The following is an 18,749-nucleotide window of genomic DNA, read 5'->3' as shown; positions in this document are numbered from 1 at the left end:
TTAACGAGGGTGTCATGTGGCCAGAATAACAAACAACCGGCTTTATTTTCCCAACTAATGTCAGTTAGAGCTGGGTCGGCTCCGAGGTGCCCTAAAGATCCCAAAATTAAAAATCCCAGTCTTCACGACACAGTCACAATAATCGTTTTGAAACTAATGCCTGTTTTTTTTTTTTATTTGTAGTATTCACTGGAATAAAGAAAGGCTAATTATTTCGGCAAATGTAACAGATGTCACAAGGGTCCTCATGGCTCGCAAAGACCATCCTTCACCCAACAGTACCAAGCCAAAGAGACAGAGAAAGCGATTGGAAGACGGCATAAAGAATGGACTTGCTTAAAAAGGATTCTATTTAAGGCAGCGGTTCTAAACCTTTTATGCTCGGCAACCCCTTTTTACAATCCCCCACTCTGCCCCAACCCCACTTACACACACACATACAGCAATAGATGCATAGACAATAACAATCCATTTTTTCGATGATATTTGTCGACCCCTGGCAAATCGTCATTCGACCCCCAAGGGAGTCGCGACCCACAGGTTGAGAACCCCTGATTTAAGGCAAACGATAGAGAGGAATGGAGATCGACGGTAAACGGATCTTGTGTGGTGCCCCAACGGTCCAACAGGCTAAGGAATAGGTGAAGGCCGAACAGTTGATTATGATGTAAAAATAAAACAACAAACTATTGGATGATTAAAGTCTTCCTTTACAATTTGATAGACCTCTTTGTTGGTTGTACTCAAGACAGGTAACTCTCGTGAACTTTGTAAATAGATGTTTAAAACTCCTACCAGGGGGTTTTGAGTTTAAACCCCCCTACCAGGGGGGTTTGCAGTTAAATCTCCCTATTCTATAAAACAAAACAACAAAAATGCAAACGAGAATCCTCAAATTCTAAGAGCACAGCTAAAGAAGATTTTATTTAAAACCCCCTCCCCTTCCGCCAGCGGGATTTAAACCTAAAAAAATACCTCTTCAATATAAAAAAAAGCAAATTAAGCACTCAAAATGCTATGAGCGTAGCCGAAGGGGGTTTTGAGTTTAAACCCCCCTTCAGAGGGGTTTGATGCTAAAAATAACTCTTCAATGTAAAAAAAAAAAAAAGCAAATTACACACTAAACTCCAGAATGCTTTTTTTTTTTACAGTTTAAAACGTAACCAAATTCTATGAGTGTAGCTAAATTGGGGTATTTAAGTTTAAAACCCCCCAACAGATGATTTTGATGATAAAACTTCCATTTTCGATATAAAATCTAAATTAAACTACAGTCACCTAATTCCAAGAGCGTAGCCAAGAGAGGTTACACATTTCTACCAGAGGCGGGGCTCCACTAATACAGTGCAGTGAATAGTCATCTGCCGAAATTGAAAAACACTAAATGTGGCTCAACAAAGATGGCTAAGACAGATTTTAGGAGTCAGTTATAGTGATCGGGTCTCAATCAAGGAAAATCCTATGGGAGTCGACCACTTAGTAAGGTTGTGACAGAGCGTCGCATGAGGTTTGCGGGACATGTTCTCCGACAAAATGAATTACGCATAATAAGAGTTGGGATGACATCCTAGTACAACTTGGCGCCACACTTTCATGGAGGTCCTCAGAGCAAGTGGGAAGAGGCTTCAGACATTGCAGGTGACAGAAACAGATTGCCGCCAATTTTTATTCGTAACTTTAAGGTTATATACGTTACATCAAAAGGGGAGATAATTACGTCCTTCGCGTTCTGTTCGTCAACTGTATATAAATCGATATATGGAATGTCTGAAGACATTGACATAGAAAATTCAATAGCCTACATTAGTTATCCTTCGAAACCAATCATGAATAAACAGTCGAACACTATAAAAAAAAACTTAAGCAGGAAGTCCTGAAATATGCTAGGACCATGGACATTAATAAATATAGACTGGAAAAAGGAAATAACTTCATGTAACTTGAAAACATGTATATCCATTGTTGTCAGATTTCCGAATTCTGAAAAGCTGCATGATCTTCAGTCTTAGAGATTAAACAAAACTACACTGCTGTATAATAAAGTCATAGACATAAATAAATATAGACTGGCCGAAGGAAATAACTTCATGTAACTTGAAAACATGTATATCTATTGTATTCGGATTTCCGAATTATGAAAAATTGCATGATCTTCATTCTTAGAGATTAAACAAAACTACACTGCCTCCTTATTTACAATATATGTAATACTTATATAAGTTATGGCTAAAATAGATATGAATACTTAACTTTTATACTGCTCAAAATTGCAAGTCACAAATTTTCGTTTCATAAAACTCTTTTATCGGCCAGTCTATATTTATTTATGTCTATGACTAGGACAGTATTTTTTTTTCCATAAATATATTAACTTGTAAAAACACCGAGAAAGATATTTACCGTAACTAAGTAATGTAAAAACCATAGTATCCTCCCCCTCCCAGGGGATCCAGATAATCCTCCAATCATTGATACAGTTTTAAAACAGATTTAAAACTTCTCTGAAGGCCCAATCCAGTCATGCATATAAAATCAATGACTTAAACTCTGACAAGTCGTTGGTTTTTCTTACCGATTAGGCAACCCGTTCCGGCACTAGGGAAGAAGGAGCACTTGTACAAATTTGTCCTAGCATATGGAATATGCGGCTTTTTCGTTGTGTTTTAGTTAATCAGAATTACGTCATCAGCAGACTATCAGTAGGGAGAAGATAATAAGCAACAGTTTCCTTCCAATCAAACTTACAATCATTTACAATCAAACTTACAATCATTTACAATCAAACTTACAATCATTTACAATCAAACTTACAATCATTTACAATCAAACTTACAATCATTTACAATCAAACTTACAATCATTTACAATCAAACTGAATCTCTTTACTGTTGTTTTTTTAATAATTATTTTTTATTAGCTGACCTAGTTATTTTAAAGTTGTTTTTTTTACATGTTCGGTGAATATGAGCATTTTTAAATAGAAATGGCCAAAGAAATTAACAAAAATGTCTAATGAACAGAAACATTAGAGAGAAATCTGCAAGAATGCAGGGGCAGTCACTCGGAGCTTGATTATGATGATGAAGGTCACAAGAAATAAACAAATATGTCCATTGATAAAATATTGTGACTACTAATAATGAATATGATTACAAAAACCCAGATCGTATTCTTGATATGTCCATTGATAAAATATTGTGACTACTAATAATGAATATGATTACAAAAACCCAGATCGTATTCTTGATATGTCCATTGATAAAATATTGTGACTACTAATAATGAATATGATTACAAAAACCCAGATCGTATTCTTGATATGTCCATTGATAAAATATTGTGACTACTAATAATGAATATGATTACAAAAACCCAGATCGTATTCTTGATATGTCCATTGATAAAATATTGTGACTACTAATAATGAATATGATTACAAAAACCCAGATCGTATTCTTGATATGTCCATTGATAAAATATTGTGACTACTAATAATGAATATGATTACAAAAACCCAGATCGTATTCTTGAATCCGTCCTACGGATGAGGATTTTTTCTATGCAAATAATTGGAGTTTAAATTTAAAAATCCCGTTTTATTACATCCGCGTAGCGGAGGTGGGCGCGACCAGTTTTTCTTGAGCCAGACGCGAGTTGCCCGTAGATGATGATTTTTGGGATGCGATTGTCTTCCATCCGGCGAACATGTCCGAGCCAGCGCATGTGGCGTTGCCTGAGGACTGTAAAGATGCTGGGAAGGCCCGTTTGCGCGAGGATCTCAGTATTGCACACTCTTGCACATTAAAATCAGTGAACACTAATACTGACCATTGGGAAGACATAGCCTTAGACCGCACTAGTTGAAGAGAGACAGTGACCAAGAAAGCTAAGGACAGCGAGAAAACATGGGCCTCAGCTCTGGAAGAAAAGCGTGCCATACGAAAAATGGCCAGCTCCTCTACCACCAAAGCGAAAGCCAACTTGACCTGCAATATATGCAGACGGGAGTGTCTCTCCAAAGTAGGGCTCCACAGCCACATGAAAAAGTGTTCGAGATGAACCATAGTCGTTCTACGACTGAAGGAAGCCAATGATGAGGAAATTAAAAAAAAAACTAGAAATAATAAAAAATCAAAGGGCTGAGTGTGCTAATGCTGCTAGTTAGTGTACTTACATTGTAACTGTTGATCCGGGAGATCCCATAGTTATAAAGGACCACATCTTGATGAACTGAATCTCGTTATTCTGGAGGTTCCTGAAATATATGTAGGAGGAGACGTAAGCGGTCCAGGATTTTACTTATAAGTTAATATTAAGAGTTAAACACCATCAACATGTTTGCTCGCACTCTCACAGACGTCACTCTACTTAACACATACTCACAATTTCAAGCACACACACACACACTACTGTGACTACTCATTTATAAAAGTACGCAAGAATGGCCATATTGATAATGCCAGGGGCATGAATAATGAAATATTTGTTGTTAACTGGGTATAAAATGGTTAGTTCCCTTTGTTTATATATTTCCCAGGGTATGAATGTGAACAGTATGCACGTCATGCGAACTGAGTGTTTTGCGTTTCTTGTATGACAGAGAGACTTTTTATACTTGAAGTTTTTTTTTACAAAACTTATTTCAGCTCACTCTGTCTTTCTGATAAAAAGTGTTTACACTCAGTAATTAAAGTTGAATCTGTGTATATTTGTTAACAAAAATTTAGTTCATTTTTTTTGTTTAAGTTTCAAGTTTTATGTCGATGTCGTAAAAGAAAGCTAACAGTTTAGTTCTAGTTGTTTGAATCTCCAACCCAACGACAGTCTATCAACATAGGAGGGGGAGGGGAGTCATGACTCCATTCATACTGCTACCATTATTTGATCAATTTAAAGGGAGTCTGTCGTTGTGCTGGCTACATGATATTATTGTTGAAACCAGAAAAAGAATGAACAATAAGAAAAAAAAAAGTTATATTTTGATAAGAGTAAAATAAAGGTTCCACTTTCAGACCGTGTGATCTATGGATAAAGGATATGTAAAGGTCATCCATTTTAATGGCTGACTATTTCTATGGCTGACTATTTCTATGACTGACTATTTCTTGCTGACTATTTCTAGGGCTGACTATTTCTAGGGCTGACTATTTCTAGGGCTGACTATTTCTATAGCTGACTATTTCTATAGCTGACTATTTCTAGGGCTGACTATTTCTAGGGCTGACTATTTCTAGGGCTGACTATTTCTATAGCTGACTATTTCTATAGCTGACTATTTCTAGGGCTGACTATTTCTAGGGCTGACTACATCTATGGCTGACTACTTCTATGGCTGACTATTTCTAGGGCTGACTATTTCTAGGGCTGACTGTTTCTATGGCTGACTATTGCTATGGTTGACTATTTCTATGGCTGACTATTTCTATGACAAGGATGGCATGTGGATAGCACAACGACCAACCACCTTTTACTTCCCGCATCTTCAGGTTCTCAATAGAGCTGGATTCAAACTCAAGACCCCTCGCTTTACCCCTAGGCCACCAACGTGGCACCACGCCAACGTTTATTATCGTAGAAATAGTAAGTTATTTGTAGAACATGGTTTTAAAGTATTGACTAGACTCTAAGTCTGCTTACAGTCTGGTGAGTGAAGGTAGATGCTGGAACGTTATCTGCGAAGGATCCAGTCTGGTCAGCTTATTATTCTCTAAATTTCTGTGCAGAAAAAAAAAAAGGTCCATCATTTTTCTATCCATAAAATCAACAAATCAACAAATAATATAGTTAGTGTAAGTATATCATGCCAGATTGGGTAGAGATTTAGAAAGACTAACCAGCATGTAAAATAAATCAATTTTTTTCATATTGATTGCACGAGGTCTTTCAAAAAGATCCATAGACCATACAAGTAGCCATGAGCTAATCAGCCGTATGCTAATTGCTTCATTTTCTTTAAGAGAGTTCATAAAACACCGAACCATTATTTACAAATAGAAAAACAAAACCGTCGAACTTCAAGAATAACAAAACCATGTTACATTCAAAGCTTTATTACACTGAATGACAAACAACTACACACATAGTAGAGATCACAACACGAAATAAGGTCAATACACAGTCTAACAAATGTAAACACACACTAAGGGGCGACAATCGAATAAACAAATTCACGACAAAAACCTAATAAAATACTCAAAAAGACACAAAGATGGAGGCACATTTCTTATTCCATACGCTAGAACAAATCCATATAAGTGCTCCTTTTTCCTTAGTGCCATTGGAATGGGTTGCCTGAATAAGCCTGGAAAACCAACGACTTAGCAGAGTTTGTCACGGATTAGCATACATGTCTAGATTGACGGATGAAATGCGAAAGACGTAACTATCTTTTTTTTTTTAAAGTAACGTCTGTAATATATAAGATATGATTCGTCCTAGCATTTGGAATAAGAAACATGTTTAGCATTTGAATCTTTCAAAATATTTTATCCCGTTAGGTTTTTGAAAGTTACTATTTTATAGCGCAACTTTCATTCTATAGCATGTTCAGTGAGCTATGGTACGATCTATAGCGGGGGGAGGGGGTATCTGAGAGAAGGTTTTCGTGCTGCCTTTAAGCTCTCAGGAAACACAACTCAGTTCATCAGCGAACAGAACTCGGGCCCCTTCGCTGGATAGCCAAGCAGTTTATGCTACTCTCATTTGTAAATTATGGTTCGGTGTTTTAAATATAATTGCTAATATACTTTTAAAAAATCTTCCGTCCTGGAGTATCTGTAAATTTAATAACTCTACAAATGCTTTCATTCTTGTTAAATGTGAATAATCTATTATTCATCACAGAAAGAATCTTTGGTTAAATTTTTTCACGGAAAAAAACCCTGATTAATAACATCTAAATTTTAATCACTAAAGACATCATTCAATCTTGTGCTGTGAAAGAGATTTCTTTCATGTAAAGGTTGCACACCTAAATGGGAAATTCTATTTTTGATTCAAACGTGAATCGCGGTGCAAATTCTTTCATGAACGTCTTGTCCAAAACAGGAAATTGCGTCACAAATGAATACAGGTCGCTATTTGTGTGGTGGATTTTGAAGTATAAAATACAAAAAAATCTACTTTTGTAACTCTTCTGCATCCAGTTCTCTGTTTATTTGTTACCTGTGTCGCCATGGAGTCTAGTTTTTAGCAAAACTTTTCACCCCAGTGTTTTAAGCAATTATCTCCCCATGTACATGACAGTGGTTAATAATTATGCATGTATCGCAAAGCTCGCCTGCATTCACCAATCGTAAATAAATAACATGGAATCACATACTTTCCTGTTTCTTCAAATTGTAATATAATTTTACTCAATAATGGTTATCACGTGACAGTTTCTTCGTTGTTTTATCAATGTTATCACGTGACCTTCCGTTTTGGTGTATGAGGTCCATTAAGAATATTTATTGAGTTTAATAATTATGCATTTAGCGCAAAGCTCGCCTGCATTGAACCTCATTCACCAATCGTAAACAAAGAACATTGAATCACGTGCTTCTATATGCCTTCAAACTACGATCTAATTTTACTCAACAATGGTTACCACGTGACAGTTTTTTTCCCGTTGTTTTATCAATGTCATCACGTGACCTTTCGTTTTGGTGTATGAGGTCCATTTTGAATATTTATTGAATGTATAATTGATCAACAGAATGAGCTAACCAAAAACATACTTACAGTATTGACAAGTTGAACAGATTTCTGAACGCCGACGGCTGTATGTCTGAAATCAAATTATTCTGTAGATATCTGCAGATAAATATTTATTTTTTTTTTACAATTCTGACAACAAGAACATTTTCATTCATGGAGGAAAATTTTTGTTGGACAAACTTTTGGTGCGTCCAGTATACGAAATAAGGAAGTTTTTTATATGCTAATTATTTATAGTGGTCATTAGTATAAGTAAAGTAACAAATGCTAATTATTTTATTAAACCATATTATAGTTTTTCTGCATTTTTTCAGCACTGTAGAATCAAATGTGCAACCTCCTTCGCTTGTAGTACAAAGTAATTTAATTTTTTTAATTTAGTGCTAATTAATTAATTTTGGTTTATATAGCAGAAAAGGAGATAGACCCAGTAATTTTCGCATAAATGGCAGTAATTAGCGGTTCTTTCCCTTAGATATTTTTTTTTTAAAATGTATTCATTTTATTTGCCTATTTTGCAACAGCAATCTTTCAGTATGGCGTCCTTGGCATTTTTGATTTGTCTATTTATTTCATAATCTTTTGCAACTTTTTATGTTTTGATTTTCTGCATTTATTGTTTCTTTAAGGCTCCATTATATCATCACCACATTTCTTCATCTCGTATTGTCTATGTCTCTCAATGTATTTTATTGCATAAAAATCTCAAACGGAAACGAAGAGCAGATAACTGCGATTTACTTTTTGTGGGAAATTCCCTCCCCTCCCCCAATAGCCAGGTAAAGTAGGGATTTGGAAGGTACATTTTCTTCCTGTGTTTTAGGTAGGTGTAACCTCAACATTATGTATAGAGAGAAAGGGCGTGAATAGTTTTTGTCACCAAAAAATATGTCAATTTTATGATAAAGCCACGTCACTTACAAAAGAAAAAGTTTAATACTCGTTTAATATACCTGTTTAAGGTATAGTTATGACTATATTACCTATGATCATTATACTTTGTTTATCTTATCCTATATATTACAGATGACCATAGATCGCAAGGTCTGAAAGGGGGCACTTTACTTTTCTAAAAACTACTTATGACCACCTTAAAAGTGACAACTTTACCTATACTAATGACCACTATAAAAGTGACCACTTTACTTGTACTAATGACCACTACAAAAGTGACCATTTTACTTATACTAATGACCACTATAAAAGTGACCACTTTACTTATACTAATGACCACTATAATAGTGACCACTTTGCTTATACTAATGACCACTACAAAAGTGACCACTTTACTTATACTAATGACTACTATAAAAGTGACCACTTTACTTATACTAATGACCACTATAAAAGTGACCACTTTACTTATACTAATGACCACTATAAAAGTGACCACTTTACTTATACTAATGACCACTATAAAAGTGACCACTTTACTTATACTAATGACCACTATAAAAGTGACCACTTTACTTATAATAATGACCACTTTAAAAGTGACCACTTTGCTTATACTAATGACCACTACAAAAGTGACCACTTTACTTATACTAATGACCACTATAAAAGTGACCACTTTACTTATGCTAATGACCACTATAAAAGTGACCACTTTACTTATACTAATGACCACTATAAAAGTGACCACTTTACTTACAGTGTCCTTAAACTTTCCAGAGAGACAAAGGAATCGTCTTTTATCACCGTCAGTGCGTTAGCAGACAGGTCCCTGAAAGTAGGACAGCTTACATTAGTGTAAGTGTAATCATACATTAGTGTAAGTGTAATCATACATTAGTGTAAGTGTAATCATACATTAGTGTAAGTGTAATCATACATTAGTGTAAGTGTAATCATACATTAGTGTAAGTGTAATGATACATTAGTGTAAGTGTAATCATACATTAGTGTAAGTGTAATCATACATTAGTGTAAGTGTAATCATACATTAGTGTAAGTGTAATCATACACTAGTGTAAGTATAATTATACAATAGTATACTTGTAATCATACAATAGAGTAAGTGTAATCATACATTAGTGTAAGTGTAATCATACATTAGTGTAGGTGTAATCATACATTAGTGTAAGTGTAAGCATACGTTAGTGTAAGTGTAATCATACATTAGTGTAAGTGTAATCATACATTATTGCAAGTGTAAGCATACGTTAGTGTAAGTGTAAGCATACATTCGTGTAAGTGTAATCATACATTAGTGTAAGTGTAATCATACGTTAGTGTAAGTGTAATCATACATTAGTGTAAGTGTAATCATACATTAGTGTAAGTATAATCATACATTAGTGTAAGTAAAATTATACAATAGTATACGTGTAATCATACAATAGAGTAAGTGTAATCATACATTAGTGTAAGTGTAATCATGCATTAGTGTACGTGTAATCATACATTAGTGTAAGTGTAATCATGCATTAGTGTAAGTGTAATCATACATAAGTGTAAGTATAATCATGCATTAGTGTAAGTGTAATCATACATTAGTGTAAGTGTAATCATACGTTAGTGAAAGTGTAATTATACATTAGTATAAGTGTAATCATACATTAGTGTGAGTGTAATCATACATTGTTGTAAATGTAATCATACATTAGTGCAAGTGTAATCAAACGTTACTGTAAGTGTAATCACACGTTAGTGTAAGTGTAATCACACATTAGTGTAAGTATAATCATACATCAGTGTAAGTATAATCATACATTAGTGTAAGTATAATCATACATCAGTGTAAGTGTAATCATACAATAAAAAAAATACATTTTAGTAATAATTATGCGTAATGACGTCGGCGACATACAACTCAACATCCAGAGTTGTCAGTAGTTGAATTACACAGAAACTACAATACATCATTGTTATTTGATTTTTGATCTATATGAGAATTACTTAAATAACTATCATCATCATCGTCATCATCATCAGAATCCTCATTGTCACGATTTTGTTAGAAGAGAAGAAGAAGAGAAGGAAAGAGTAACAAGTGATGGAGATCTAGAAGGGAAGAAGAAGAGAAGGAAAGAGTAACAAGTGATGGAGATCCAGAAGGGAAGAAGAAGAGAAGGAAAGAGTAACAAGTGATGGAGATCTAGAAGGGAAGAAGAAGTGAAGGAAAGAGTAACAAGTGATGGAGATCTAGAAGGGAAGAAGAGAAGGAAAGAGTAACAAGTGATGGAGATCTAGAAGGGGAGAAGTGAAGGAAAGAGTAACAAGTGATAGAGATCTAGAAGGGAAGAAGAGAAGGAAAGAGTAACAAGTGATGGAGATCTAGAAGGGAAGAAGAGAAGGAAAGAGTAACAAGTGATGGAGATCTAGAAGGGAAGAAGAGAAGGAAAGAGTAACAAGTGATGGAGATCTAGAAGGGAAGAAGAGAAGGAAAGAGTAACAAGTGATGGAGATCTAGAAGGGAAGAAGAGAAGGAAAGAGTAACAAGTGATGGAGATCTAGAAGGGAAGAAGAAGAGAAGGAAAGAGTAACAAGTGATGGAGATCTAGAAGGGAAGAAGAAGAGAAGGAAAGAGTAACAAGTGATGGAGATCTAGAAGGGAAGAAGAAGAGAAGGAAAGAGTAACAAGTGATGGAGATCTAGAAGGGAAGAAGAGAAGGAAAGAGTAACAAGTGATGGAGATCTAGAAGGGTAGAAGTGAAGGAAAGAGTAACAAGTGATGGAGATCTAGAAGGGAAGAAGAGAAGGAAAGAGTAACAAATGATGGAGATCTAGAAGGGAAGAAGAGAAGGAAAGAGTAACAAGTGATGGAGATCTAGAAGGGGAGAAGAGAAGGAAAGAGTAACAAGTGATGGAGATCTAGAAGGGGAGAAGAGAAGGAAAGAGTAACAAGTGATGGAGATCTAGAAGGGAAGAAGAGAAGGAAAGAGTAACAAGTGATGGAGATCTAGAAGGGGAGAAGAGAAGGAAAGAGTAACACGTGATGGAGATCTAGAAGGGAAGAAGAAGAAGCCAAATCTGAACTGCACATGATTTGAATAACAATATAGTTGAAATAAAAGTAAATAATTCATCTCGCTTTAGGCCTAACAAAAAAAAAACTTTAATTATTTACCCCTCCCTTTCCCCTCCCCGCTTCGTTTTACTAGCGCGTGCTTGTTCGTCATTCTGAGTTAAGTGACGCCCGTGACGTCAGTTTACGCTACAGCGACACCAGGTAAGTTCATGTTTTAAAACTAATATCCTGATACAAGCTAACATATATATATATAGATCTAGGTGGTTGCTACTTGGCGCTCACCGTGCAGAGTGGGCGTGACTGTCACGGCACACGAACACAGACACGTCGACTTAGTAGCAGGAATGACACACGGGTCTTGTCCTTCACCTCTGACTGTGACATGCTTTGTCAGAACAAATAAATCTTAAGTATGTTTGTCAAATGTTTTGCATGTTTCGGATGTTCCTTCAGAGTTGACGATAATTTACTTCCTAGTCCAAACTTCCCGCGGGTCGACGTGGGATGGCAGCGAGCAGGGTATGAACCCGGAACCATCGACAAGTCCGAACGACAGTCCAGCGCGCATATCGCACGACCGGGAAGCCATTGTCCTGCAAGATTATTTTTAAGATAATAGATGTACACAGTATTACAGGGGAAAAGATAGTAAAAGACTAACTGCGCAAAGCAAAGAAAAAATCAGACAGCGGCTACTTTTCCTATAAAAACTTAACAGTTTTACACTACCAGAAGAAATGACAATGACCCCCCCCCCCCAGCTAAACAAACAACAGTGTGAGCTGTGTAACATATGCAAAATATGTAGGTCGCTGCTGGGTGTTGTTAGCCTCATTAAATTCAGCCATTTTCTTCGCCTTCGGATATTCCTCTAGTTACAATGGGATTGACTAATAGTATAGTGACTTTTTGCTTCATTGCGTCACAATAGGCCACTTGTACATTCATATGTTGGCTATTTTTTTTGTTGAAGGTACATTGACACTTTTGAACAACAACAAAACAAAAACATTCTGTCTGTACGGGCTTAGGTCTGCTAGTTTCGACCTGTAGTAAAATCAGTGTCAACCTAAAAGTCTACTAACTCTGATTTATCTATGACGTGTGATAATTAATAAACAAAATAAAAAAAAATATAAATAAGAGAGGGGGGGGGCGTGAGTGTGTGTGTGCGCGCGCGTGTGTGTGTGTGTGTGTGTGTGTGTGTGTGTTTTTTTTTTAAGGGGAAGAACTCTACATTTATAACTATATCTCTCAGTAAGTCAAATTTATTTTCCTTTTTCTATGTCAAATAAAATAATTAATTACAAACAATTTATTGACTTATTAGCTAATTTTTAATGGATTCATGTTTTCTTAGACACAATGAAGTTTCAACTACATCTAAAAATGGGTTTTGGGAGAAATAACGTGTTCAAAATGTGCACATGAAAGACTGATATAGACCTAAACTTTGTAAAAACCTAATCACATTTAGTAGAGACTGGGCTAATTGAAGGGACAGCGAATGTATACCTGCGATATACATTTTTCACGCCAAGAATTTAGGAAAAAAAAAAAAAGGCCATTTCGATTTTTCTTTTTATCAGCATTAAAAATCTGAACAAATAATTACGGAACAGTCGCATTGCCAGATTGGATTTTTTGGTTGTATTTACCAATGAAGCTTAAGGCGAATCACTCTCAAAGTCAACACGCCCTTAGGACTCAGTGAGATCAAACGGAAGTATCACGTAGTGCACTAATTTTTGTAGAGAAACACTACAGGTTTACGCTATGCGAGACGTGTTTTGTTTCCACACACGCAAATAACATAACACGACTAACGTGGCTTCCCCTTCACTGTGGCGTAGCAAGGGTGGGGGGAGCGAGGGGGATAATTTGAAAATCCCCTCCGCGCTCCCCTCTTGAGGGGGGCCCCCAAATCAGTGTTGTTGTTTTTTTTACATTAAATATTAGATATTACGCAAAATGCAGGGGGGGCCCCATAGAGATCAAGCCCCCGGGCCCCCCAAATGATGGCGAATTCCTAGCTACGCCACTGCCCCTTCCCATTGTTGTTTATTTATTTTTAAAGTCCAAGCCAAGATCTCATACAGAACGGAAGGGCTCATAGCTGGAGCGTGTTCGAACCCCTTAGAAGTAGAACAGATTCCTTTCTCGAGTAGAAATCACTAAAAGATGGAATGGGTTGCCTGAGCTAGCCAGGAAAACCAGTGACTTGGCAGAATTTAAGTCATTGGTTAATATGCATGACTAATTGCATGACGCGTAGGACGTAATCATCTTCTTTTTTTGAAGTAACGTCTGTATTATATAAGATAAGATGAGATTGAACACGCACTATTAGCACACAATAAAGCTTACTTAATTTTAGTAATACATTCAGAAAAGTAGACTAAACATGAAGCTTAAAACTGAAGGACCCCGATATAAGATTTTCTCCCAAGTTGAGTTTGGAAACCTATCAATCCTTCCGGTAGCGGAAACCAATAACCCCTTCTGCATATTTAATCTTTTATAAGAAACTCAAAACTTCTAAGCTTCCAATGTATAAACAAACTTTATGTTTACACTTCTCTTGGGACCATGGCGCGTGCACCACGTGACATAGTTTAAAGTCTCTATACTATATTGTAATGAAGCTAAAATAAAATTAAAAGAAACATCATATGAAGTGAATAAGACACGCAATGGAAACTGTGGTTGAAAATGTCTAATGAACCTATAAGTAAGTAAAAAAAAAAAATTACTTACAAAACTTCCACAGTGACCAAGAAGTTCCTAGGAACGACCCTCAGGGGAGGCTCCCGCTTGCCACACAGTATCTCTTTGGAGTTGGGGAGGCAAGTGCAAACAGCGCTCTGGTTTCGTCCGTTGGTCAAATTGCAGGCGGACACTATTATACTTTCCTTTTCGTTGTCTGCTGCTCGGACATTCAACTGCAGGCAGGCCAGTTCGAGTATACTCATACACACGACCGCCATTGTCAGCAAGTTTTTATGCAAAATCTTCACACCCATTTTTAGTCTTTTATGGAGTTTTCTTGTGAGTTCTCTGCCCTTCTCACAAAGGAGGCTAGGTCAAGTCATCCATTGAACATAGATGCATATATATTTATCCGGAAATGGATTTGGAGTTTCTTAATCATCGAGTAAAAGGTGAAATCTCGGTATTTTTATTTTTACAAATAAATTTTATTCAATATTTTATTCAAAGGGTCTATACTAAGTATAGAACAATTTTGGAAAATATATGTTCAATTTAAATCGAAAAGCACTACTGCCCACAACATAAGATGCTACATAAAATCAGTAGAACCGAATTTTTAATAATGTGTTAATCTTAGAATTTCAATCTATTAGATTTAAAGATCTTATATGACTTTTTTTCAAAGAAAGTTGCTCATTTGTTGTTGAAAATCTATGGCGACTGAGATAAAGCAATGAAGATGTCAACTTAGTTGATTTATTCCCAATTTACCATATTTCCGGAAGCTTTGGAATAATTCTCGATGTATATCAAATGTGTGTCAATGTTGGATGCTTTCAGAATTCAGGTCCTTGGTTAAAATTCGTCACAATGGTAGTTTCTTGATACTGGAAATAAAAAAAGAATATATATATATATTGGAGTTCCCATCAAAGTCAAACATATCGGAGTTTTGCATACATGGCGAAAAGACCGAAATAATCATTAAGCTTTTTTTTTGGTGTATGCGGTGTACAAAATAAATAAAGTTTTGATAAGTTAAGCTTTTTAAAATTTACATAATTGGTATTGTTACAAATTTGAGAATTCAATTTATTTAATCTCTTCGGATTTCATTTAGTTGGCAATATTGAAGTTTAACTTAGTGTCCTTGACATTGCTTAGTTTATCGTGAAAATCTCCAGTAAAAGAAAACAACATACAAGTTAAGCTCTAACCATTTCAGACAACATCTGTCCTCATAGATCACAAGCCAATTTGATTTGTGTACAATGAGATTCTACGAGATTTGCGTAAAGTGAGATTCTACTAGATTTGTGAACAATGAGATTCTACGAGATTTGTGAACAATGAAATTCTACGAGATTTGCGTAAAGTGAGATTCTACGAGATTTGTGAACAATGAGATTCTACGAAATTTGTGAACAATGAGATTCTACGAGATTTGCGTAAAGTGAGATTCTACGAGATTTGTGAACAATGAATGTCTACGAGATTTGTGAACAATGAGATTCTACGAGATTTGCGTAAAATGAGATTCTACGAGATTTGTGAACAATGAATGTCTACGAGATTTGTGAACAATGAGATTCTACGAGTTGAAGAAAACCAACATGAAAAATATAAAAAGTTATTGTAAAAAGAACTAAAAAAAAGTAATCTTATCTAATGGAAAAAACTCAAAACTTACAACAATAATGTAGAAGTTATTTTTCCTTCTTCGATGTCAAACAACAATAATAGTTTATCAATAAACTAATTGGTTAGTTTTTAAATTGAATCATGTTTTGTTAGGTACATATGATGTTTATGATTTATTAAATCACGTATTCAAAAAAAAAAAACGTTTTTTTTTAACTCTTTCAAACTTTGGCAGACGTAGTCGTGGCTGAATATAGCTTATGATCACGAGTGAAGAACCGGCCAATCATTGGCGACATCTATATTGTCCTAGTCATATTTCTGCACTCTCTTTGTATGGCCGACATCTATCCCATAGAAAAGACCTACCTGGGGGAACTTGTTTTGTGGCGTCACGTCAAATATTTATCTAAGGGAAAGCATCGTTTTGTTCACCATGGCCAATTAAAAAATTGTGTAAGTTTTATGTCACGTGACTAGAACAGCCACATAAAAAAAGTGTGTGTGTATGTATGGGAATGGGGGCGCCTCTCCACCCCCTCCCCTGTTTATAGTGACGCCGAAATTTTATTTCAAAGCTAACTGAAGGTCAGAAGCGTAGCTTGGGAGGGGTGCAACACATTCACTTTTTTTTTTTTCAGGGGGGGGGGTCTTTTAAAAATATAAAGACATGTTGACAATTTTAAAAACATCACATAAAGTCCCACACAATATTTTATTATAAGCACCACACACACTCAGAACGCGCCACAGCACAGCACACACACTACACATATAATACACACACCACAACACAGCACACACACTACACATATAATACACACACCACAACACAGCACACACACTACAGATATAATACACACACCACAACACAGCACACATACTACACATATAATACACACACCACAACACAGCACACATACTACACATATAATACACACACCACAACACAGCACACATACTACACATATAATACACACACCACAACACAGCACACACACTACACATATAATACACACACCACAACACAGCACACACACTACACATATAATACACATACCACAACACAGAACACATACTACACATATAATACACACACCACAAAACAGCACACACACTACACATATAATACACACGTCACAACACAGCACACACACTACACATATAATACACACACCACAACACACCACGCACACAAAATACATCTACGCGATACACTACTTATAACACACCACACATACACACACACAATCTACACACGTTACACAGATACCACACATAACACATACCACACACACAGACTACGTATAACCTTAGATCATTTATAGCACACACCACACACAAACTCACGCACATCACACACACACACACAGATAGCCCACATACCAAACACATCCAAAAATGACAACCCACTTATGTCACACACGATACGCACCACAAACATAAGCCAAACAGATACCACACTGCCCTACACACATACACACACGTAGAAGTTAAACTTCTTACATCAAGTTTAATGACTTCAAAACAAAATTCTACTACGTCCGAGAAATAATGTTTCAATCAAATCAAGTCTCGCCTCATTTCTAGACTGATAACTTTGCAATTACAATAACTTTATAGAGGCTCCATCTAATACATAATGTTTACTACCATATTTAAAAATCAAAAATATTAAAGTAAACAGACTTATCAACTCCCATTACATATGAAAAATTATGGTTTGGTTTAAATGCATCATTTTCTTTTCTTTTTACACGAAGAAAGGAAGGAACATAATATTGTTTCTGTTGCTGGAGAGACTATTGAAATAGTGCAACTTTTTAAATGCCTTGGTACTATCTTAGACAATAAACTATATTTTAATGCAAATACTGATTATATCAGCAAAAAAGGGCAGCAAAGATTATTATTACTGTGAAAACTGAAAAGGCCTTGGCTATGTATTATCACGCTCATATCTGCAATATTTTAAGTTTCAATATCACTGCCTGGTATGGCAATTTGAGCATTAAAAATAAAAAATAAACTCCATAGAATCCTAAATGCTGCTGGTAAAGTCATTGGCAAAAAACAAACAAACCCCATTTGGGCAGCAGTTTGAGACAAACATCCATAAGAAAGCTAAAAAGATTCTAGAAATGAAAAATCGTTCTCTAGGGGTCAGGATTTTGTGATTTTACCACCACAAAAGAGATACAAGACAACGATAGCAAAGATAGAAACAGGTCACTGAAAAGGTAGGATTCCATTCTGCCTAACTTATGAAGAGCTGTTTAGTGCCTTAATGGGCATTTGGCCTAATTCGCTTTTTTTTTCTAAAAAAAAAAAAAGCAGAACTAATCAGGCGTTTAAAGATTATTATTTGTTAATAAAAAGGGAGGTATCATTGTGACTCCTAAACATGTTTAGAGCTTAGTTAGATCAAAGACTTTGCTGAACCGGAAGTGACAAGTGCAGACGTGGGAAGACATGGCCGATCTATCACTCAGTCCAACGAACAAAAGAAGTTTCTCAAGGCAACACCCAGTGGATATATAAGCTATGGTAAAGCACTAACAAGACCACCCAAAGAGGTGTGCCAGAACAATATCACAATAAGGACTTTAAAATACGAGGACACTGAGCAGCCCCCCCCCCCCCCCCAAAAAAAAAAAAAAAAAAAAAAAACAACCTGTAAATGGAGATACGTTCTCTGTTCAAAAATTACTAATGGGGATCA

The 18,749-nt window shown here is 35.8% G+C and overlaps 1 protein-coding gene across 5 annotated transcripts in view; it reads right to left on the bottom strand.

Moving 5' to 3' along the window:
- Positions 1–18,749, bottom strand: part of LOC106072137 (latrophilin Cirl-like) — a 110,078-nt gene that overhangs the window by 54,476 nt on the left and 36,853 nt on the right. For all 5 annotated transcript variants that reach the window (XM_056032127.1, XM_056032126.1, XM_056032128.1 and 2 more), the window contains 5 exons: positions 14,432–15,273; positions 9,353–9,424; positions 7,723–7,794; positions 5,638–5,715; positions 4,175–4,255 (listed from right to left, as the gene is read on the bottom strand). In XM_056032127.1, coding sequence (XP_055888102.1) covers positions 4,175–4,255; positions 5,638–5,715; positions 7,723–7,794; positions 9,353–9,424; positions 14,432–14,697 — 569 coding nt within the window. In that variant the 5' untranslated portion in view covers positions 14,698–15,273. The remainder of the gene's footprint in view (positions 1–4,174; positions 4,256–5,637; positions 5,716–7,722; positions 7,795–9,352; positions 9,425–14,431; positions 15,274–18,749) is intronic.

This window comes from Biomphalaria glabrata, chromosome 6, assembly GCF_947242115.1.
Source record: "Biomphalaria glabrata chromosome 6, xgBioGlab47.1, whole genome shotgun sequence".
In the NCBI taxonomy this organism is placed as follows: domain Eukaryota; kingdom Metazoa; phylum Mollusca; class Gastropoda; family Planorbidae; genus Biomphalaria; species Biomphalaria glabrata.
Note: the sequence above shows the minus strand (reverse complement) of the source record. Positions and strands in the feature narration are given on the sequence as shown.